The sequence below is a fragment of the Accipiter gentilis genome, chromosome 6 (assembly GCF_929443795.1).
Source record: "Accipiter gentilis chromosome 6, bAccGen1.1, whole genome shotgun sequence".
Taxonomy (NCBI): domain Eukaryota; kingdom Metazoa; phylum Chordata; class Aves; order Accipitriformes; family Accipitridae; genus Astur; species Astur gentilis.
In genome coordinates, this window is record NC_064885.1 from 29,972,928 (window position 1) to 29,993,682 (window position 20,755).

Below are 20,755 nucleotides of genomic sequence, written 5' to 3' on the forward strand. Positions count from 1 at the left end.
AAGTTTGACTTCATGGGCCAAATTCTTTTTAAAAGTAGTATCTGCAGGCTGCTTTTTGTCTTTGATCTTTTTCTATAGACATAGCAGATTATGGTTTAGCAAAAAGTATGTTGGACAAGATGGTGTAGAGTTGATTGAATTGTCTCTTGCTGACTGATAGGATAAGAATAGCTACTGGCAAAGCTGGAGTACCTTTGTTAATGAGGCTTGCAGATGTCACTCTAGACAGAAAAGATTCTTGAATGACAGATGGTAATTTTTGCACTCCTTTTTCAAAAGGGAATGGCACTTTAAAAGAGTGACTATATTTTTTGCTCTCTTACTCAGAATTTGGTCTCTCTATTCACTGATTGTTTCATTATCATGATGTAAACCCATGCTTATTTCTGTAAGTGTACTTTTACCAGTGAAAATACTAGGTTGTAAAAATAGGCTAAGTGAGGTTAAAACCAACTGAATAGGTAGATAAAGCCTTTTGCAACTGTATTTGAGTTTGTTTACTTTGCTTCACAGCTTATGTGTGAATTGGGAAATGATGTTATAAATAGAATATATGAAGCAAAGTTGGAAAAAGTGGGAGTAAAGAAGCCACAACCTGGAAGCCAAAGGTAGTAATTTACCAGCAGTGCCTCTTACTTCCTTCTGTTGTTGCTTCCTTCAGCCTCCAGCTTTAAAAGATGCTGCTAGTTAACTATGTAACACTCCTTTGATTTAATCTTTGTTTCCCCTTATCACCAGGGGATAAACATATCACTAGTATGTTTTGCTCTCCCCCTTTTCTCACTCTCTGTCTTTACTGGGTATTGCTTCTCTTGGTTACTTTTGGCTTCTCTTGTTAATTTGTTCTTTTTCTGATCTCAATCCCTCCTTTTGGTGACAACTTTATAGCATTCTGTTCTGTCTCATCAATGTGGGCATGTTAATTTTGTTTCCTGTTTACTTTGTACCATTTCAGCCAGCTGTACTTTGTGAGTGCTCCTGGAAGGAGCCTTTGGCTGTGCCTTTTGTTTACAGTGACTTTGTTCTTGAGTTTGACTTTTGTTCCCTGATGCCCAGAATGCTCCCTTCTTTCTGCCTGCATTGTACATGATGAGCTCTGCTGCTTTACAGCAACCTTTTAATTGATTCTACTGCTGTCTTCCATTTCTCTGATGCTAATTTGTGTTTGAAGGTAGTTTCCTAATGTTTGGTTCTGCTGTATAAGATGTCTTTTAAAGCTTTGTTTTTTACCGGCTTTGCAGTTCTGTGCTGCTTGTTGTCAAGCAGTTTTATGGTATAGAAAACAGCGTTTTATAAAGCATTGGTAATTTGGAGGCAATGATAATGATATAAGTAATGCAAGAGATTTGCTAGATATTCCTTCTAGTGGTAACTGCTTTTCAGCAGTTTCAATAGTAATACTTTTATAGCCCCTTTCATCAGGTTGTCACAACTGATGTGTATGTCTTAAGAGGATAACCTCAGGTTACAAGAAGAAATATTTCAGTATGCATTATGGAACTGGTGGCTGTGCCTACCTGAGGCTTATTGTTGTTACTGTTCTCTTGTGCAAGCTTGATGTTCCTTTAACAAATGTTGCAATTTATATTTACCTAAGAAACTAAATATATGCTATATTAATTGGTTATTAACAATGTAAAATATGTATAAAGGATTAATGCCAAGAAGTAACATACAGTGACTAATGCTTATTTCTTCCACATACCACTTTCTAAAGTCTGCCTGAAAGGAAACATACATATATGAATTTAACAAAATTACTTTCTTTTGACCCTTATGCAAAATTTAATCAAGAATCCAGAAAGAGTTAGATAGTGTCCTTTTCATATTTCTGAAAATGTGCTGTAAGTGTGTCTTATGTGCAATGCCAAACTACAGTTTTGGTTACTGGGTTTAGTATGAAATAGATGTTCTTTTAATACTTAAAGATACTAAAATATTAGCTTACTAATTCCAGGGATTTTGTATATGACAGGCAGGAGAAGGAGGCATACATCAGAGCAAAATACGTGGAGAGAAAGTTTGTAGAGAGGCAGCCTGTGTCAGTATCTCTGCTTGAATCTGGAACAAAAGTTTTGCCTCAAAGTCAGGAAGAGAAAAGGCACAGTGGCCCTGAAAAATCCCTTTTGGCAGGGGAACAAGGTGCGGCATCCCTAAAAGGTATTTACATGCTTCTCTCCTTAGCTGTACAACGTATGTTCTTTAAGTAACATATTTTTTGTATTAATTGATTTCCTGCCTCATGCAGAGAAATCAGAATCTGTCTTCTAATGGGTCATAGCCTAGTTCAGAAGTATAAGGGAGAAAAGACTTGTTCAGAGATGTGTATTTTTAGGTGGGGAAGAGTTTGTAGTGGGGATGCTTATCCTTCAGAAATGTATTAACCACCTTCTTTCCTCCGTATTTTCATCCTTAATTTTTCCAATAACGTTCTTTCCTGCCCTATCCCTTCCTTACTGCCTGCTTTGTGCTTTGCTAACTTGCATGTCCCAGCGGTTGCTGTAAGTAGCGACGAGGCGAGGCGGGAGTCTCTGTTCTGTCCTGATGAACTAGATTCACTCTTCTCCTACTTTGATACCTCTTCAAAACTACGTAGTAGTAAGTACTACAGCTACGGCGTGTTCAGTATTTGCACTAGTGATCCATTGTGTGTTGTGGCCATCTCCCTGCCTTTAATCTATTGTCTCCCAGCTACTGGCATTGCTTAGTGTTTTCATGAAATAATTTAAGCTTTTTTACTTATCCTGATCTTTTCCTTTCTAATAATCTTTGACTATTATTATGGTTGCAATATGTGACTTCCTATTTTTCTATGGATACATTAAGAATATTGAATAATTATTAGTAATTTTTTTAAAAAAATCATGTATTCAGGACCAAGTATAAGAGCTTGCTTTATTATCATGGTATCTATGAAGAGTAGGTAACTTACGGTCTGCATAGTAATTACAGTTTCTCCCCAAAACAGTACGAAGCAGTGACAGTGGGATCCAGCAGAGTGCTGATGACAGCAGAGAACACCTTGTCTCTACTATATCAGCTAACAGTTTGTATGAACCAGGTGTGTTAGGCTTTGCACTTTAAGATGAAAATTTAATCATTTCTTGGTAGCATGTTCTTGTAAAAGGAGTTAGTACTTGGTGATATAATTCATGTCTCTTCTGTCCTGGTGGGCTGAAACATTTTTAAGAAGGGTAGTAATTGCTTGAGTGACCTTTCTCTCCTCCAGGCATGGTAGCAAGAATGACATTGAATTTTTCTAAATGAATGCAGAGAACTATGTTTTTTCCAGTCAGATGATACTGAGCCAGAACTTTGGGTTTTTTTCAGATAGAGCAATGCTGCATTTTGATACAGACAAGTCTCCACAGAAATGCATAATCCTTTTATAAATAGTTAAATCCTTGGAGGTAGAATTCCTGTTAAGTCACAGATAATAGGCTTTTATGTGTTATTTGAGCATTGTTGCTTAATTTTTCTGTTTTCTTCTTATGTGGAATTGACCATGTCTTTAAACACTACCCCCTCTTTATTCAAAGTTTTATAAATTGATTGATGAAATTATTTGCTATCTAATATTAGCATCCTGGTCTGACGGATATTTTGACAAGCTATACTCAATACATCTAAAACATTTATTTATAAAGCAATCTTATTCTACATCACAAAACTCCTCTGAGATATGTTTTAAATCCAGTAGTTCACAGCTGTGCTTTACAGGCAAGCAGCATGTGGGTTGGATCCTTTCTTTGACTGCATTGTAGAAACACTTATGATGCTGTAACTTATGAAAGCTTATATATAACAATGTCTTTATCTCCCAGACTTCACTCTCTAAAACTCTTATTGAGATGAAAAGAAAGATTATGCTTTAGTCCAGAAGATTATAGCCACAGCAAGTAATTGGTAAATGACAATGGTATGTGCTAACGAAAATTAGGTCAGAATGGTATTAGCCTCGTATTCAGGTGTATCAAGCTGTTGCAGATAAAGATATATTTGTATGACTACATCACTGCAGGAAACTAGTTTTATTCATATCTTGCAGTATAGGATAAAACACACTTGTAATCTAAAATCATTTCTTAGAAATGACATGGGATATGTAGATTGAATGATATTCACATGTGCCAGTAATGTAGAGAGAATGTTTTTCGGGCAGTAATAATTCTGTGAAGTGGCCATGCCTGAATGCTAGAACAGGCAAAAGGGATCTGTGACTTCTCCTGGCAGAATGGGGCAACAATGCACAGCATTCTGCAAAACCTGAGCTACCTTATGCTGGAGAAATGACATTTTGGTCAGAATTCCAGGAGGTACCTTGTAAAAACAGGGATTAGATAAGCAATTTTTTTTTCCTTTTTTTTTTTTTCAGAAGGCGACAAGCAAGAGTCTTCTGTGTTCTGTGACTCCAAACAGTCTAGTCCAGGATTGCAGCTGTATCGAGCTGCCTTTGAGAAGAATCTGCCTGATATGGCAGAAGCATTGGCCCATGGAGCTGAAGTAAACTGGGTCAACGTAGAAGAAAACAAAGCAACACCACTTATTCAGGCAGTGCGAGGGGTATGTGACATACAGCACTGACTGACATGGGAGGAGGGGAAGGGGAATAATAGGGATATTTCTGTGTCACTGTTCCTTTTGAACTGCTTGCATCACTAATGAATGATAATGTGGTGCTGAAGTCGTCTTTACAATGTTCTCTCAAAGTTGTTTATGAACTATTTAATGCTTTGTTTGGAATTATATAACCTAGTAGTGTTTAAATTTGATATGGAAGCAAATCCATTTTGTTTAACCACATGACTCAGTGGTGAGAAGGCAAAATGTGTTTGGCTCTTACTGTAGAGATCTGGTGATGAATTGTTTCTTTGCATTTATTCCATAGGGTTCGTTGGTTACTTGTGAATTTTTGCTGCAGAATGGGGCCAATGTGAACATCAGGGACATGAAAGGAAGAGGACCCCTGCACCATGCCACAGTCTTAGGACACACTGGGTAACTGTCTGCTCCAGAATTTGTAAATGGCCATCCTTTACTGTAGTTGTTAATGTGAAGCTTCTTCATTTCCCCAAATATTCTGCCATTTTAATATATTTCAGGTGATCCAGGTTTTTCTCTAAACTTTTGTGGTGAGAGAGGAAACAACGTTTTGAATTAGTAGTCTCATCTGCTAGCAAAACACATGCCTATAAACACACTTTGGTCCATTTTGTAAAAACATGTATTTAATAATGCTTTGAAATAGCATGAACTTTTGGTGAAGACTCATGAGATTATTTTTTTTTGTTTTCTTCAGAAATAAGATACAAATTGGAGACATAGTGGTGTGTGAGGGCCAAGGCTTTTTCTGACTCATCCCACCTGTGTGTTGCACTGAGAGTGTATCTTACTTCAATGTACTGCATTACATCTTGAGTTTTGGAATCATGGCTTTTAACTGAAAACCCTGTACCACCTCACTTCAAGTGAGGACATAGTAATCTGGTTGGTGGTGCCCAAACTCTTTGCACGCATGAATTCTAAATAGCGTGAGTGCAACAACTTGGGAGAGTTTAAGACGTCAGCTTAGTCAGTGTGCTGTGTTTATAAAGATGAAGAATTATAATAGCAGAGAAAAATGAGATCAGTTTCTGTTGGGTAAATCAGGCATCTGTGAACTGTATTCTTTCCTGTATTGATTTATCCTGATCAGTGGTTCTTGTCTCTTGTAGTAAAAGGGATGAGGATTTTTGGTTCTACAACCTAAGGTGATGCAGAAGGGGACAGTCTTGCTTCTAAAGGGTTCAACTCCTTGCTGCACTAGTGTGGTTTGAGTTAGGCATCTTTCTAATGTGGATTAAATAATTAAAGGTTTTGCTTACTACTGTGTTAACGTCTTAGTTGTTCTAGATGAACAGCACTGTTTTGAGATGTTCAGGAGACTTCTGGCAATTTAAGCCAAATATGTTGCATCCAGCTTGAATTTATTTGCTTTTTTCCGTTATTGTTGTGAAAATTATTCTTAAATGCTTTTTCTAAACAGACAAGTGTGTTTATTCCTAAAACGAGGAGCAAACCAGCATGCCACTGATGAAGATGGGAAAGATCCATTGAGTATAGCAGTAGAAGCTGCAAATGCAGATATTGTAACATTGTAAGTTGTACGTTCTGTTTTTGACTGACTACCTGGGTTTTCTTTTTCTGTTTCAAGCTAAAAATATAAGAAATGTCAGAATTCCTTTACATAAACACAGGGAGAGCAAAAGAAAAAGCAGAGTGCACTATCCGTAGATGACCTGACTGGTGTGAGGTTCAGGAATGCATCGTAGGTCTTGAATTGTAGTCTTTTTTTAGTGCTTTAAAAATGACATTGTTGTTCTTGTTTCCTAAATCATAGGTTGCGTTTAGCAAGGATGAATGAAGAAATGCGTGAATCAGAAGGACTCTATGGACAGCCAGGTCAATACTCTACTAATAACCATACTGAAATGCAGTATAAGAAGTGTATTCAGGAATTTATCAGTTTACAATTAGATTCTTAGGAGCTGAGGGAAATTGAAGATAGCTTCATACAATAATGTTTTTTATAAACAACTGACATATGTTAACGCTTCATTGAAATTCACTGGTGTGACTTTGTCAGACTACTTAGGGGACTAAAAGGAGAGTGTTTAAAGTACATTATTATAGTAGTGTATGTAACTACAGCCATTACCAACCTGTTTTGCTGGTAGTTGTCCACAGTTTTCTCCTATTGATGTTCCATTGACATTCACGTGATGTTAGGATTTACCTGATGTTATTTAATAGCAGCCTTCTGTCCCAGGTTGCTCAGAGGCAGTTGAGCAGTTCATCTTATTATAGGATATCATTGTCCTTCCTGTGGAATGGTCCTCTTTTTCTTTTTAAGAAAAAATGCTTGCACACCAATGTAAAAAATGTACATCAAATATTTCAAAATAACTCCAGACAGAAATAGGAAAGTATTATTTCCTCAAATTTTATTTTTAAATATTTTTATTTGTTAAGATACAAATAAGAAACAAAGCAGTCATTCTTAAGTATGTATTTTTGTATGCGTAGTATCTTACCATTTGATTAAAAAAAAAAAAAAGAAAAGAATTGGCAGACATTTGAGCCAACTGGTACAGGGAAGTAAAAAATTACATTTAATGAATATGCGCAACTTTATTCTCAGGCATTCAGCCCCAATTTACGCTATGTTTTGATGTGGTATTTATGCAAGCCATTTCTTCTATTATGGTATGCTTCCATAGGAACCTAATTTAATCTCCTGCAAATATCAATAATGAAGGTACACACAACTGTCGAGTTAGCTAAAAACACGCTGCTATACCTGGCAGTAGTGAAAGGCAAGCCTTCTTTTTAAGGTTTAGTGTTGAGTACGCTTGGCTCACTCCTATAAAGCCCTTATGTACTTTCCACTGATTCAAAAGGATTATGTGTGACTATGTCTTTTACCACATTGGGGCTGGAATACACTCAAGGGGCAACACTGAATCTCATGTCAATATCCCCGATGAACTCTATTAAATAAACCCAATTTGTTTAGTTTCTCCTTAAGAACAGATGTTTTTCAAATTTATTTGTAAACAAATCATGTAGGAAATTCAGATTAAAACAATAGAAGTACTATAGACACTCAGAATTCAAATGCTTTCTTTGGTAGAGGAACAGATAATTTAAAAGTATGTACTTGGTCATGAGCTTAAATGAAGAAGAATTCCCCACTCAGAAAAAGCAGCAGGCTATGTATATGAAGAAAGTCTATTGCCAGTTTGGCCATTTTACATGTAAAGCTGTTTTCTGATATAATGCATACTACTGTACCAACAGGCTGAAGGTAACAAATACTGGCGTATTTTTGAGTCTCCTGATTTTTATTTTAAGAGGTAATAACTATCAGTTTCAAATAGTAAAATGCCTTTGTTTGAAGGGAGGGTAGGTATTTTGATTCAAAAGCTCTGCGCTAAATCATAAATTAATATTTGGGGTCATTTAATTGACCTGTCACAAATCCAAAATTATTATAAACCAGAAAATATGTTTCTATAGTTCGTACAAAAAGCCTCAGTTGGTTATTAAATGTTAAAAATGTTTAGTAAAATGTTTCTTTAATAACAAATACAGGCACTAAGATGAAAATATGAATGTGTTTAAACTGGAGATGGGGGGGACTGTTTTCCCTGACACCTTGTAAAAATTTATTTTTTTAGACAGATTCTTCAATTAGGTAGACAAATTAAAAAGCTGGCTAAGTCTTTCATTGAAAATATCTTGACCTTTTTATCAGTTTGTATTACAGTAGAATCTAGAGACTGCAGTTGATACAATCTGATGCAGAATTCTTACAGATAGGATCAGATCATTGTAAACAGGCAAGATTGACAATGGAAACTAGAGCTTGCCCAAAATCAGGGGGAGGGTATCCTTAGAATAGTTTTTGAAATTCAGGCCACAAGCTGTAGCACAGTGTCCCAGCCGCAGATCTTGCTTTATCTTTGGATAGCATAGCTCTGCTCTCCTCAATTCTTTCCTTGCTGAAGTCTCTTTTAAAAGTTGAGGTAAATATTTGTGTATTTTAAATGTTCATATCTGCTAGCCTGCTAGAAGGATTGTGTAAATGTGTAAGTGTATGCACAAAACCTCTCTGCTGTTGCAAGGTATGATATCTTTACCTGGTCGTAGAGGAGGCAGGTCTTTTTCACTGCATATACATGTTCAATTATCTGCACTGCCCTTGTTTTAGAACTCTTCTCTTCCAAAATTATGGTTCTAGAAGAAAATAAGGATTTTCAAGACAATTGTATGTTTGGTGGGAGCTATGTGAGGGTAAATATTGATGTACGAGTTCGCTGTCATCAGAGTGAAGCCAACTGCCTATTTCTCTGCTTCAGTAATGCAGTTGATAAACAATTACTAATGTAGCTAATGGCATCAACATTTCTAATTTAAATGTACCTGGCTGGTTTGAGCTACTGAGAGAATGTATATATTTCTCTGTGAGCTACAGTTGGTCTTCCAAAATATTCCTAGAATGGGAACTAGCTGAAAGTAACTTGTTCAACAAAAAGTCCATTTCTGGTGGTAGAAGCCATATGCACCATTGTACTGTTTCTCATACAATACTTGAGTGCTTATCTTCTGGTGCTACAGTATGTCTGCTAAATATTTGATATTAGTTTTGCTACTTTTTCTTCCTATCTTTTCTTGAATGTATGATGTGTGCCTTTTGAGTTACTGTGGTGTTAAATGGTAAAGCAGTGTTATAGTATTTTTGTACATAAAATTTGCACTTTAGGGAAAACATTGCTTGGAAAGGGAATTTCCAGAATTCAATTTTAGAGTAGGATTTTAAAATAATTATAAGGTTTACAGTATTAAGTATTTTAATGCAGCATACAAACTAAAGGGACACTTTATTTTAGTCTATTTTTGTATGCAATATTTTTGTTATGTAAGAGCCAGAAACAGAGCCACAATGTATCTTGCAAAAATCCTTTGTTTTTTCTTTCAAGTTAATTTGAAAGAACCAAATATATAGCAACTTGAACTACACTACTAGTTCACCAGTGGAACTCACTTCTGTATTAAAAGCATAATCGCTTTTATCATACAAGCTTGATTCCGATTTGTGCTCTTCGTAGCTGTTCTTTTGGTGGATGCTAAAACTCCCTTCATTCTGTGCTTATCTCTCAGTGTAAGCAGTTATCAGAAACTGTTACAATAAAATGTGTCCTGTGCCTGCTTCATCTCTAGAACATACTTGAAACTAAATCTGAAAACCAGAAGGGAATTTCACTAGAACTGACTTTTCCTAGTAGAGCCATATTGAATGTGTTTTATCTTTTGAAGTCTGGGAAGAATTGTGTCATTACATTTTTAAATAAACCTACATGCCATGCATGTTAAATATTTCTGGAAGGTCAGTTATCATTTCTGGAATTATTTTCAAATGAACGGAGTCTCATCTCCAAAAGAACAATAGTTCTAATATTGGAAATGTGCATTAGAAGATGGAAAAAGAAAACAGTTTAATTTTTCACTATAGTGCAGACTTTTAAACACACAAATATTCTTTTTAAAGCTGCTCTTTGGAAAGAAAAGTGAAATAATACTTTTCTTCTGCAATCATTTTGGAAAAGAAATCTTTATGTTCAACATACATTATAAGAGAGATTTGGGGTTTATTTCTTTGTCATGCTACGCTAAAGCTGTCAGCAAGGAACAGTAGTGCTGGGCTCGTGTCCTATGTGGTCGTGTGTGTTGGGAAGACAGCAAAATTTGGATGGCTGCATAGTTCCTGAACAGACCAAATGTTTTATGCAATTAATTCCCTTTGAAGGCAATAGGGTATGGTTAATATTTAAAATGAAACCTGAACTCAAGGCCCAAAATGCTGCAGCAGATGAAAGAATGTGAAAATGTCCATTTTAAAGTGGCAAAAGAATGACTTGGCAATGACTCAAGAAGTAATCATTCCTGAATGTGCTTTCCTGTGTAGACAGGGAGGGGGAGGGAGATGGGCCTGGTGGAAATTGCTGCCATCCTGCATTTTGGAATATGTACTAGTAGTCAGGTTGTGTTTAAGCACAAAGCGTGAAGATTTAAAAAAAAACAACCAACCAAACAAAAACCAAAAAAAAACCCCAAAACCAAATCCCAAATGAAAGATCACGTTTATAAATAAAACTAAAAGATGCAATGAATGTTCAGTAATGCATGTAAAAATTTATATTTGCTGAAGTAATAGACCAAAAGGATTTATGAACAATAATTTCTCTATTTAGGATTGCTTTTTTATACTATTGCTTGCTGATTGTTTCTTTCATGGAGACTTCTGTCTGGCTATAAGACTTCTGACCTCTGTTTCCAAGTAAATCTTCATGCCATAATTCCACTTTTCTGAAGAGAATCTTGGTTAGCACTTCCTTGCAAAAACAAGGATTTTATTCTTTAATAGCTAATAAACATTTTTCTTTTTACATTGCTTTAAAATGCTTTTGTTTTTCCTTTCTAACTCTGAACTTTCCTCTATGTGGCTGCCTGTGAGGTACAATTTCAGGTATAGTTTGGCTTTGTTTAATTTGCTTCTACAGAACATGCATGCAAGTTAACAGTCCCAAAGAGTTAACATCAGCATCATTCCATCTATAAACAATCTTTATACATGAATAAGTGTTTTACAGTGGTAGCACAGTAGGGCATTTGTGCAATGGTGGGTGATGTTAATTATCACAAATGTTTAAAATTGTTTCCCTTTTCTTTTCTATCTAGGAGATGAAATTTATCAGGACATTTTTCGTGACTTTTCTCAAATGGCATCAAATAATCCAGAGAAGCTAAACCGTTTCCAGCAGTCAGATTCCCAGAAGTCTTAAGTGTCAAGAAGGAAAAGAACCTGATTCTTATAGTGCAACTCTTTTTTTACTTTAACAAAATGAATTATATGCATTTTGTTAGATAGTTTGGATAAAATGACCACTCTAATGTAGCTTTAGATTGTGGTAGCTGGGGAAATGTATGAATTGTTTTATGTTCTACAATACGTATACCTCAGCAGCTGAAGAAAATGTTTAAAAAAAGGAATACCTGCTAGCTCAGTATAAAAATAGTACCTGTTAGCAAGTACCAAGTTTGTCTGTGGTTCGTACATAAAAGTTAGCAGAGCGTAGCTGTATGCGTTGCAGACTCCCGATGGCAGGACGAGCACACCAGCTTTGCTATTTAGTATTGCCTACTGTCATCTGTCTCCCTATTGCCATAAAGAATGTGCCTCTGACAAGAAGGTCTGGGTTGCATTTTCTGGGACTGTTTGGAAGGGAAATCGGATAATGACTTCTTGAGTTGTCCTTCTGTTTGTGGGCCTATAACTTAACAGGTTCTATTGTTCCTGTGATGACTCTGGTTAGAGGTAGGCTGTTAATAACAAGACATGGCAACTCCTGCTCTTTTGTAAGTTCTTTCACAGTGGAAGCTTTAACACCAGGCTGGCCTTTATGCTGGTGACTGCGGGTCAGTCACAATAGGTATACATCCTGGAGGACCAAACTTCTAAGAGCAGTCTGTTTTCCTTTTTTTTTTTTTTTTTTTTTTTTTTTTCTCTTAACTTAAACTCTCTGTGCAGCAAGTATACTTTTAAATGAGCATGTGGAACCTCTCATGAAAAATAAACTTAATCATTCTGGACATGATGTGGGGTTTGTTTGTAGTATTTTGACATCAAAACTTGAAATTTGAGACATGAAAGTAAATATTGAGCCAATGGAGTTTGTGTAGAACAGTCATACGAAGGCTGTTTGTTACCTTTTCTTTTTGCTGTTCTCACTACTAGCCATAAGCTGAATATATAAAATCTCATATGTAATGCAGCCATGCTAAATTGAGGGCAATCGATCCTCTTTACCAGGAAGCAGTATCCTTTATATAATCTGCAAAGATGTTTATGTATACGTGTTGTCTAAACTAATGTGTGCACAAGAAAACCTAGGAATTTCACCACACATTTTAGGGAAGTAATGAATGAGCATAGTCTCCAGCTGTATTCTGAGGGCAGCAACACAATTTGCTTTACTCAATAGTGAGCTCTACTCTGCTGATACGCATGCATAAATGGTGTCTCTAGATACGTGCTTATGTGTCAGGTTATTTAATACCTAGACAGTAATCACCTGAAGCCCCAAACTAGCAGATGCCATTCTTTATGCTCTATTTGTCTGCCCTGTGGACAAATTGAGAATTTTTAGGTAACATGCTATCAATGTGAGTTTTTAATAATCCTAATAGCCATGGCATTTTGCTAACCTGCTGTTTAAATGTATTTAGGAAATTAATTGGCTTTTCTCCAAGCTGGCTAAGCAAAATTGGGTAAACAAATTCTGTAAACTATGGTAAAAATAAACTTTCTGGCACGTTAAATTTCAACAATTTATTTCAAATATTTATAATTTTGCATCAAATGTATAATAATGCATCAAATCTGAATGATTATTGCTGCAAAGCTAATAGCATTTTAGAATTGTCCAATAGATTCTTTTTCCAAGCATAAGAATCTTACAAAATAGTTCTTTTTTTGTGTATGGTCTAATTATGCTAGGAAAAGCAGATTCTGCCCATTTAAAGAGTGCATTTAGTCTGAATAATAAGAAACTTAGGAATATCACTTGTAATAAGCAGTAATTTGTAGTAAGTTGTTTTTTAAATAGCTGTCTGTGAAATTATAATATACTTCCTAATCTGCAGTATTTAACAGCAATGGATGTTTTAGTAGATCTTAGAGAAAGTAAAATTCCCAGTGTACAGATGGGACAGTGTAGGATATGACCATGTATAGTATACACTTCAGACATAGGTTTTTCGAAAGATTTGTCTTTTGCAGCCTACATGACAGGCAGTATATAGTGTGATTGGCTGTAATGTAAAGCTAGCTACAGCTTAATGGCATAATCGCTATCTCAGTCCGTGCTGCTGAAAAAATGTCCAAGACACTTATTTAAAATCTCCACTGGTATTTTCCTTCCTAGCCGCAAAAATCTGTGACAAATTTTGCAGGATAACTTCCTGTAGACAAAAAAGTTTCTTCCCAGTAGCTCTGCAGATCCATGTGCTGCATTCCCAACTCTCATCTGTCTGGGAAGCAGTATCAGTCTATTTATGCTAAAGGACTAATAACATAACATACCTGATCCACAGACTGTATAACTCTTGTCAGGAGCTCTGGAGTTGTAATGGTTCAGGGAGTAAGTATGTCACTTCTGATGCTGCAGCCTCGTTCCCCTATCCTTTTAGGTACTCTAGGATGTCTAGTGCAAAGTGCATGCAATTAAAGCTTTTTTTCAGGTCAGGTGCAATACATATGTTTAATATGTTGCTCATCAGCAAAAATGAATATGCCATTAAGTTACATGAAATTCATTGAGGGCTTAGTCCTACCAGACACTGGCAAGCTCAGCGCTCCAGGGCCTCCGTAACTCACAGGATTCAGCCCTCGGTAGTACAAAGTATGATTATTACCAGGGCTCTGAAGGTCTGGATTCTATATCAAGTTCTGACTCAAGTGCTAATCTGCTGCTCAGTAATATTAGGAAACTTCCGTTTTTATTAAAATAGGAATCTGAGTATAACTAGAATACTAGACAGTAAGGCTCCATTGTGGGTTAGCATCTTGTACTCTGTACAAGACGATGGAAAGCTTCAATTCCAGTTCATGTTTCTCTGTAGGTATGAAACATAGTAGGTCTTAACTGGTGAGGTACAAAGCAGTAGGTTCTTAACAGAGTTTAAAATCAGCTTTCACATGTATTTATAGTAATTTACTAGATATGAAGGATTTTATAATATTTTTTCTAGCCAGAGTTAGATCATATGTTCTAGAAGTCTCTTGGAAAGATGTATGTCGAGGAGCTCAATGTATATTCTAATGCATCTTGATTTCAGAGGTGTAATTTACTTAACATTACATGTTGATTCAAAGAGTGTCCATGGGGTCTCCTTAGTGGTCTGTATTGTTCTGATTGTTCATAGGGTTTCATATTTTATGTTAATGTCAGTACAGGGCATATAAACTTAAATTTCTTAATTATCATACTGAATTATGCCACTGAATTATATTAGACATGCTGGACTTTATTCTCATAAATTTGGGTGAAGGCGGTAGATGGTAGAATTCCTTCTTTGCTTTCACAAGCTGCACATACTGAACGCACAGTCTGAAAGCACGTTTCAGTTGTTCATTAGTACATTGTGGACTTCAGCCTCCTTACCAATTGGGACCTAATCCAAGCAGTCACTGAAATCAGTGGCAGTATTTCCACTGATTTCAAGAGCTTTATATTGCACCTTTGGTGGCTTCTAATGTTAGTGGGTTAAAGGATCCTGTATTAATACTGTGTTTTTCACTCTGTGGGGCTTTATATTTTAACCCTCTATATATGAGCTGCAATAGTTTTAGAAAATGCAACCAGACCTTCCAACTGCTGTCAGCAAATCACCATACAAGAGGAAGTTTCTCCTGTTTTGCAGTATGACATCAGTACACACATGTCCGAATTATTAGAGTTCTCCTTGATATAGAGCAAAAACTTTGTAGCACTAAAGAAAAAAGGTGAAAACTAGAATTAGCACAGGGTCGGCTGTGATGTTTTCAGGACTTCGGTGCTTCCCTGCAGCCATCTGTTTTACAGTGTGGATGTTAACTCTGCTTCTTGACGATGAGAATCTCAAATGACACGGTGACTATCAAAGGACCATTTGATAGAATTACAAATAATGTGTGAGTGCTAAGGACGTAACGTTTTTATACTGTCAAAAGGACTAAGCTGATTATTCTGGTTATTTAATACATTGAAAGCATTTTGAGAGTCAGTTTTGCAGACTAGCCTCTCTGCCCATTCACAGATGGACGCTTTTTCTGAAGTTAGAGTTTATGCCGCTTGTTTGTGCAGCCTGATAGCTGAAACGTCTTGCTTGCACAAAAGCGCATTTTTAAAATGGGGACAACTCCAGAAAGGCAATATGGGCCGGGGGGGTGGGGGGAGAAGGACAAATGTGCCGCTTTGGTGTACCCCCTTTCAGACGCTTGCTTTATCTTCTGCATACAGTATTTTCTTGTTTCTCTTCCCATGGAAGGAGATGATAGAGGAGGAAAAAATCCCGCTCACTTTCTTTGTTAGGATGCCAGATTGTTCATGTTTTAATAGAGAAATTGTCGTTTCCTCAAGCAGAGAGGTAACTCTGTCTGAAATAATGAACTTTTTTTTTTTTCTTTATCCACGCGTCTCTCTGTACTTGGGTGTTTTTTAAGCATTCCAGCAGTAAAATGCTTGCGTTCCCCTGTGAACCCTTTCCCCCTCCCCTTAAGGTGTAACTGTAAAGAATGTATAACCGGCCCTAGTTCGCATTTATGACGTCTGTAGCCTCTGTATCTAAAACTTGAATGTAGTTTTCTGTAGTTTGCCGTTGTAAATGAGAGAAGCGCGTTATTACCTTTGTAGTTCCTTCATCGACTGTACATGCTGTAAGGATTGTAAATACCGGACTCGATTAAAACCTTTGTACGCTGCCGGCGGCCTCCGTCTGTGGGCGGGGCGGGGGCGGGGCCCGGGGGGGGGGGCGGGGCGGGGCGGCGGTCCCGCCCCCGGCATGGCGGCGATGGGCCGCGCCGCCCGGGGCTGGGCGCGCTCGCAGCCCTGCGCCCTGGCGCTGGCCGCCGCCCTGGCCGTCTGCGCCTTCTACTACCTGGGCGGCGGCGGCGAGACCTTCTCCAGCGCCACCCGCCGCCTCCGCGCCACGCCGCCCGCTCCGGCCCACCGCCACCCCCAGCGCCCCGCCGGCGAGGCGGCGGCGGCGGCGGGGGGCCGCGACCTGCACCTCCTGATGATGTTCACCAAGGCGGAGCGGAGCCCGGCGCTGCGCGCCAAGGGGCAGGCGGCCCTGCGCTCCCTGCTGCGGCACGGCCGGCTGGGCGGCGGGGACGCGCTGCACCTCCACCTCGTCACCGAGGGCGCCAGCCGGGACATCGGCCTGGGGCTGCTGCGGGACCTGCTGCGCGGCGCCGCCTTCCGGCACCAGGTGCGACCGGCGGGGCGGGCGGCGGAGCCGGGCCGCGCCGGGGCCGGGCCCCTGTCCTCTGCGGGCGGCGGGGCGGAGCGGAGCGGCCCCGCCGGCCTGGCCTTCGGCGGGGCGTCCCGCGGGGCCTGCGAGCGCGGTTCTTCTTCCCGTGAGACAAAGGGAGCGGCAGCCGGGCGGGAAGAAACTTGCGCAACCCACAGCCCGTGCTCCGGCTCCCTCCGGCGGGGGCTCCCTGCGGCGCCGCTCCCCGGCCTCTCCGGTCTGCTGGAGGGCTCGTTCCGTGCGAGCCGGGACCCTCCTGCCGCTGCTGCCGCTGCTGCCTGCCGGAGGTGTCCCGGCGCGGCTCGGCGGTTGCCTCGCCCGGGGCTGGGTGGCTGCGTGGCTGCGTGGCCTGGGGAGACCTCTGGCAAGCCACTTCTGCGGGAGAAGAGCAGCTGCTCTGAGCGGTGCTGCTCCTCTTCCAGAGACCCTGCTGTTGGCCCCGGTTCAGCCTCTCGGCGCAGGGGCCAGGCGTGCCCCGCGTGGAGGTGCCTTCCCAAGCGGTCCCGCGGGACCGTGATCAGAAAAGGCTGCCGCCCTGCTGCTCGTGGCTCTTGGAAAGGGGAACGGAAAGTTTGCAGAGGTCGGAGTGCTTCCGCGTGCAAATGTTCACCCGGCTACCTGCCGGAGAAACGGTTCCGCCTCCCAAAAACGTAGTCGGTGCAGTCCATGCAAAGTCAGGCTTTCCTTCACGTTAAACACAGGGTCTGAAGACTGAAGGAGCATTAAGTCGAGAGACTCCGGGTAACTTGACTCTCCTGTCCTGAGGCGCTGCTGCAGGGTATTGCCTGGAAGCGTCCTCTGCTTCTGCTGTAACTTTCCATTTCCCATCTTTCAGGCGTTTAATATTAGCTGAACTCTGCTGAGACGTAACCTCAACGTTGTTCCTACCGATCATTTGTTGGTAAATAATCCCACCTCTCCTTCTCCTTAAACAGCACTTTACTAGTGCTGGTGCCCAGTCAGGTCACGTATCCCTCAGTGAGGGGTAACCTGCACCCTGCCGGCAGTGCTCAGCTGTCTGGAGGGGGTCTAGCACAGCCACCTTCAGGAGCATTCCTCCCTGCTGCAGCGGGGTGGACCAGCCGCGCCCCATGACGGTGCAGGGCAAATGTGCAGAGCGACAGCCCAGCTCCAGTTTGCGGCACCGTGTCCCCTGGAGTGGGAGGACCCCCGGGCCACCACGGCGTGCAGATCCCTTGCAGACGCCCCTCTCTGCGCGCGGCTGCCTTACTGCCATCTGCTCTTCCCAGAAACCAAATTCTTCTGCGGGCGGCCTTGCCGGCATTGCTTCTCCAGGGGGACGCGGGCTTGCGAGTTGAATGTTGCGTGAGGTGGGGGCACGCGGCGATGTGTCTGTTGCGGGGTGGGCCTCTCTCTGTAGGTGCCTGTGGACTCGTAGTAAAGCCTGGCTCATGGCTTGGTGAGTAGGTCTTGTGCCAGAACTGATCTTCTGGGTGTAAGCAAGCAGCGTGCTCTGGCGGGCTCAGGTGAGATCTCGCCTGGGATCTGCTCAGTGGGGCAGCTTCTTTCCTCTCTCCTGGCAGAGCCTGACGTATCCTTGTTTTATTAGCTGGCCTGTGGTTGGCAGTAGACTTCAGATCTATCCGCTTTCCTGGTTTTAGGTAGAGTTCCTAGTACAGAGCAGAGGCTGTTGCCTGCTCCTCAAGCATACAGCCTCGCCCCTAATACTGCACCGGTTTCTGGTACGCCAGCAGGTGACAGCACCTCTTTATTCTTGCTGTAGCCTACCCTATTCCTCCTCTCTATCAGCAAGAAACATCACCCTAACTTGGACTTTTGGTGCTGCTAAAATGTTGCGGGCAGTTGATCCTGATACTCGGGTAGCCCCTGCAGTAGCCCCTCTTCATCCTGAGACCTCTCCTTTCCTGGTTCTCTTGGAGTCCCCAGAACGCTCTCCTGGTTCTTCTGCTGTTCTCCTAGAGCAGGCCCAGAGATGAGGCTTGATAAAGTGCTCAGAGGGCAGCGTGAGCTGCCGAGGCAGGATTGATAAAAACCTTGAGCTTTACTTTTTTCTTCGTGAGGATGTGATTCAGGCTCTGCTTTTGGAGCTGTCCTTGCCCTCCCCTCCCAGCGGAGCTGGGATCGGTTGGGTCCTCTGTTAGAGTGAAGCCCAGGAATCAGACCTAGATCCTAGCCCTTGGGGAAGGTCATGGGCCAGCTCTTGTCTCTCCCTAAGCAAGTTCAGAAACTTTCAAGATCTCCTGGAGACCGAAGCAGCCGGCTGCAGCCTGCCAGGCAGGGCAGCGTGCGGAGGGTGAGAGCAGAGGGGCTTTGGGATGCACCGCGGTGGGGTGCGTGGGAGCAGCTTAGGCACAGGACCCTCCCTGCCACGCAGGGCAGGGCGGACCTGGGCTGCCCCAGGCGTGGGGGCAGCCGTGACGTGGCATCACCGGTCGGTCCCACGGTGCCTCTGCAGATGTGCCCCAGCTGCGGAGCTGGGAGCGCAGCGTGCCGACGGCGAGCGGCAGATGGAGCTGGTGCTCTGCGATGTGGTGCCTGCGTGGCTTTTTGGCGTGGGGTGGAGAGTGGTGGGGACGGAGGAAGTTGGCCGGGAAGCACCCGTGAGCGGCGGGGACGGAGGAAGGACTCGCCGCACACCGGCACCCAGCCAGGACCTGGCCGTCCTGCCCACGCCTCGTCCTCCGAGCCTCGGCTCCCGGAGGTTCTGCTGGGCTTTTACCAGGGCTTATCCTCGCAGTCGCAGGGAGCGTGTCCTGCCCCGTGGGTTGCAGGGTGATCCCTGCAGCCTCTCCCGCTTCGTGGTGAGCGGGAAGTGATCCGGAGCGAGCCTGGGCATGTCTCAGCAGACGATACTGTGCTTACAAAGAGACCCGACTCGCCTCGTTTCCTGCAACTCTGGGCTGCACGCTCTGACTCCTGATGCTGATTCATATCGCTTATTTATTCCGTTCCCCTCTGAGAATAAAATTAACTGCGCGTTCTGCTCGTTGCTCTTCCTGGTTGCTTGTTTAGATCAGCCCCGCGGAGGATGCTGACTCCTCTGCGGGTCTGGTGCTGTGCGAAGACGCGCTGGGGTGAATTTAACTGAGCTGCCGTGACCCAGCGCTTACAAGAGAGCTGCAAAGATACCTGGCACGAGAAGGAGGGAAAGTTAAAGACAAACAAAACATGGGGGTTTTTTTCCTAGTGAATCAATTGAAGGGGCCTTTTCTCAGTGCGGGACGCGTGCTTATAAAACTGCTTGCACAGGAAACCCCTAGAACTTACTTTTCTTAATGTTCTCAGCAAATGTGGTCGGATTTAGCTACAGGGATTTACTGAAAGCTGCTACACAAATAAATAACGAAGCACAAAATTAGCAGCGGATCAACAAGCTGTGCTAAAGTCAGCAGTGGGGAGAGGAGAAGCCCTTGCGGTCCTGGAGAGACTGGCCGGCCTGTGGCTGCGGAAGGAAGGTTCAGCTGCTCAGGGGTTTGCTTTGCAGAAGTGCCTAGTCAAAGGGTGGGCAAAAGACACAAATTTTCCTGTTTTCTTTGGCAGGGAAGGGAAGGCGGATGATGCTGCGTCTGGAGTTTCAGGAGTATTTTTCCCATGATTTTTGCCCGCTGGTGCTTGGCACTCTGCTCATTTCAGAGGTGACTGGAATTGGTTTGACTTATTTCCCCCCCTGCTCAGCTGTTTCCCAAGTGCTGTGCAGACCTCAGGCTGCCTTTGCCGGATGCGGAGAAGGGTGGTTACAGGTGCTGTATTTCTCCTCCGTGCTTCTCCAGTCCAGCCAGACCCCGAAGCTGCCCCTACCGCGCTGGGCTGGGAGCAGAGCGTCGCGCATCCCAGTGGTGGTGGTGCCTTTGCACCTGGAGAACAGCAATGTTTTGCTCTGTTTTGTCACCTGGGATCGCTGCCGGCAGCAGCGCTTGGTGCTGCCGATCTGCTCCCCGCAGCCGTGCTGCTCTCCTGCCTGTTCCTGCGGCGCTGCCGGTGCTAACCGCGACGGCGAAGCCGGCCGCACAGCTTGGCAGGGCTGGAGCGAGGCGCTGCCGTAACGTTACCGGTAACGGCGTTTCCTCCCCTGCGGTGTCTTGGGGAATATGCTGTGCTATCCAAAGCCAGGTGTGGCTGCTGATGAGCTCTCCCAATGCACGTTCCTGGTACATGTTGT

At 42.3% G+C, this 20,755-nt stretch overlaps 2 protein-coding genes across 16 annotated transcripts in view; both read left to right on the forward strand.

Annotated features, from left to right (window-relative positions):
* ACAP2 (ArfGAP with coiled-coil, ankyrin repeat and PH domains 2) overlaps positions 1-16,063 on the forward strand; it is a 70,474-nt gene extending 54,411 nt beyond the window's left edge. For 4 of the 15 annotated variants that reach the window (XM_049802069.1, XM_049802073.1, XM_049802070.1 and 1 more), the window contains 9 exons: positions 514-608; positions 1,958-2,160; positions 2,494-2,598; positions 2,969-3,061; positions 4,376-4,563; positions 4,889-4,998; positions 6,026-6,136; positions 6,380-6,441; positions 11,281-16,063. In XM_049802069.1, the coding sequence (XP_049658026.1) occupies positions 514-608; positions 1,958-2,160; positions 2,494-2,598; positions 2,969-3,061; positions 4,376-4,563; positions 4,889-4,998; positions 6,026-6,136; positions 6,380-6,441; positions 11,281-11,384 (1,071 nt within the window). In that variant the 3' untranslated portion in view covers positions 11,385-16,063. The remainder of the gene's footprint in view (positions 1-513; positions 609-1,957; positions 2,161-2,493; positions 2,599-2,968; positions 3,062-4,375; positions 4,564-4,888; positions 4,999-6,025; positions 6,137-6,379; positions 6,442-11,280) is intronic. The other 11 variants (XM_049802071.1, XM_049802078.1, XM_049802074.1 and 8 more) reach the window with 7 other exon arrangements.
* A 58-nt stretch (positions 16,064-16,121) lies between these two features.
* The window catches only part of XXYLT1 (xyloside xylosyltransferase 1), a 37,768-nt gene continuing 33,134 nt past the window's right edge, over positions 16,122-20,755 (forward strand). Inside the window, exon 1 of the mRNA XM_049803064.1 lies at positions 16,122-16,572. Coding sequence (XP_049659021.1) covers positions 16,144-16,572 — 429 coding nt within the window. The 5' untranslated portion in view covers positions 16,122-16,143. The remainder of the gene's footprint in view (positions 16,573-20,755) is intronic.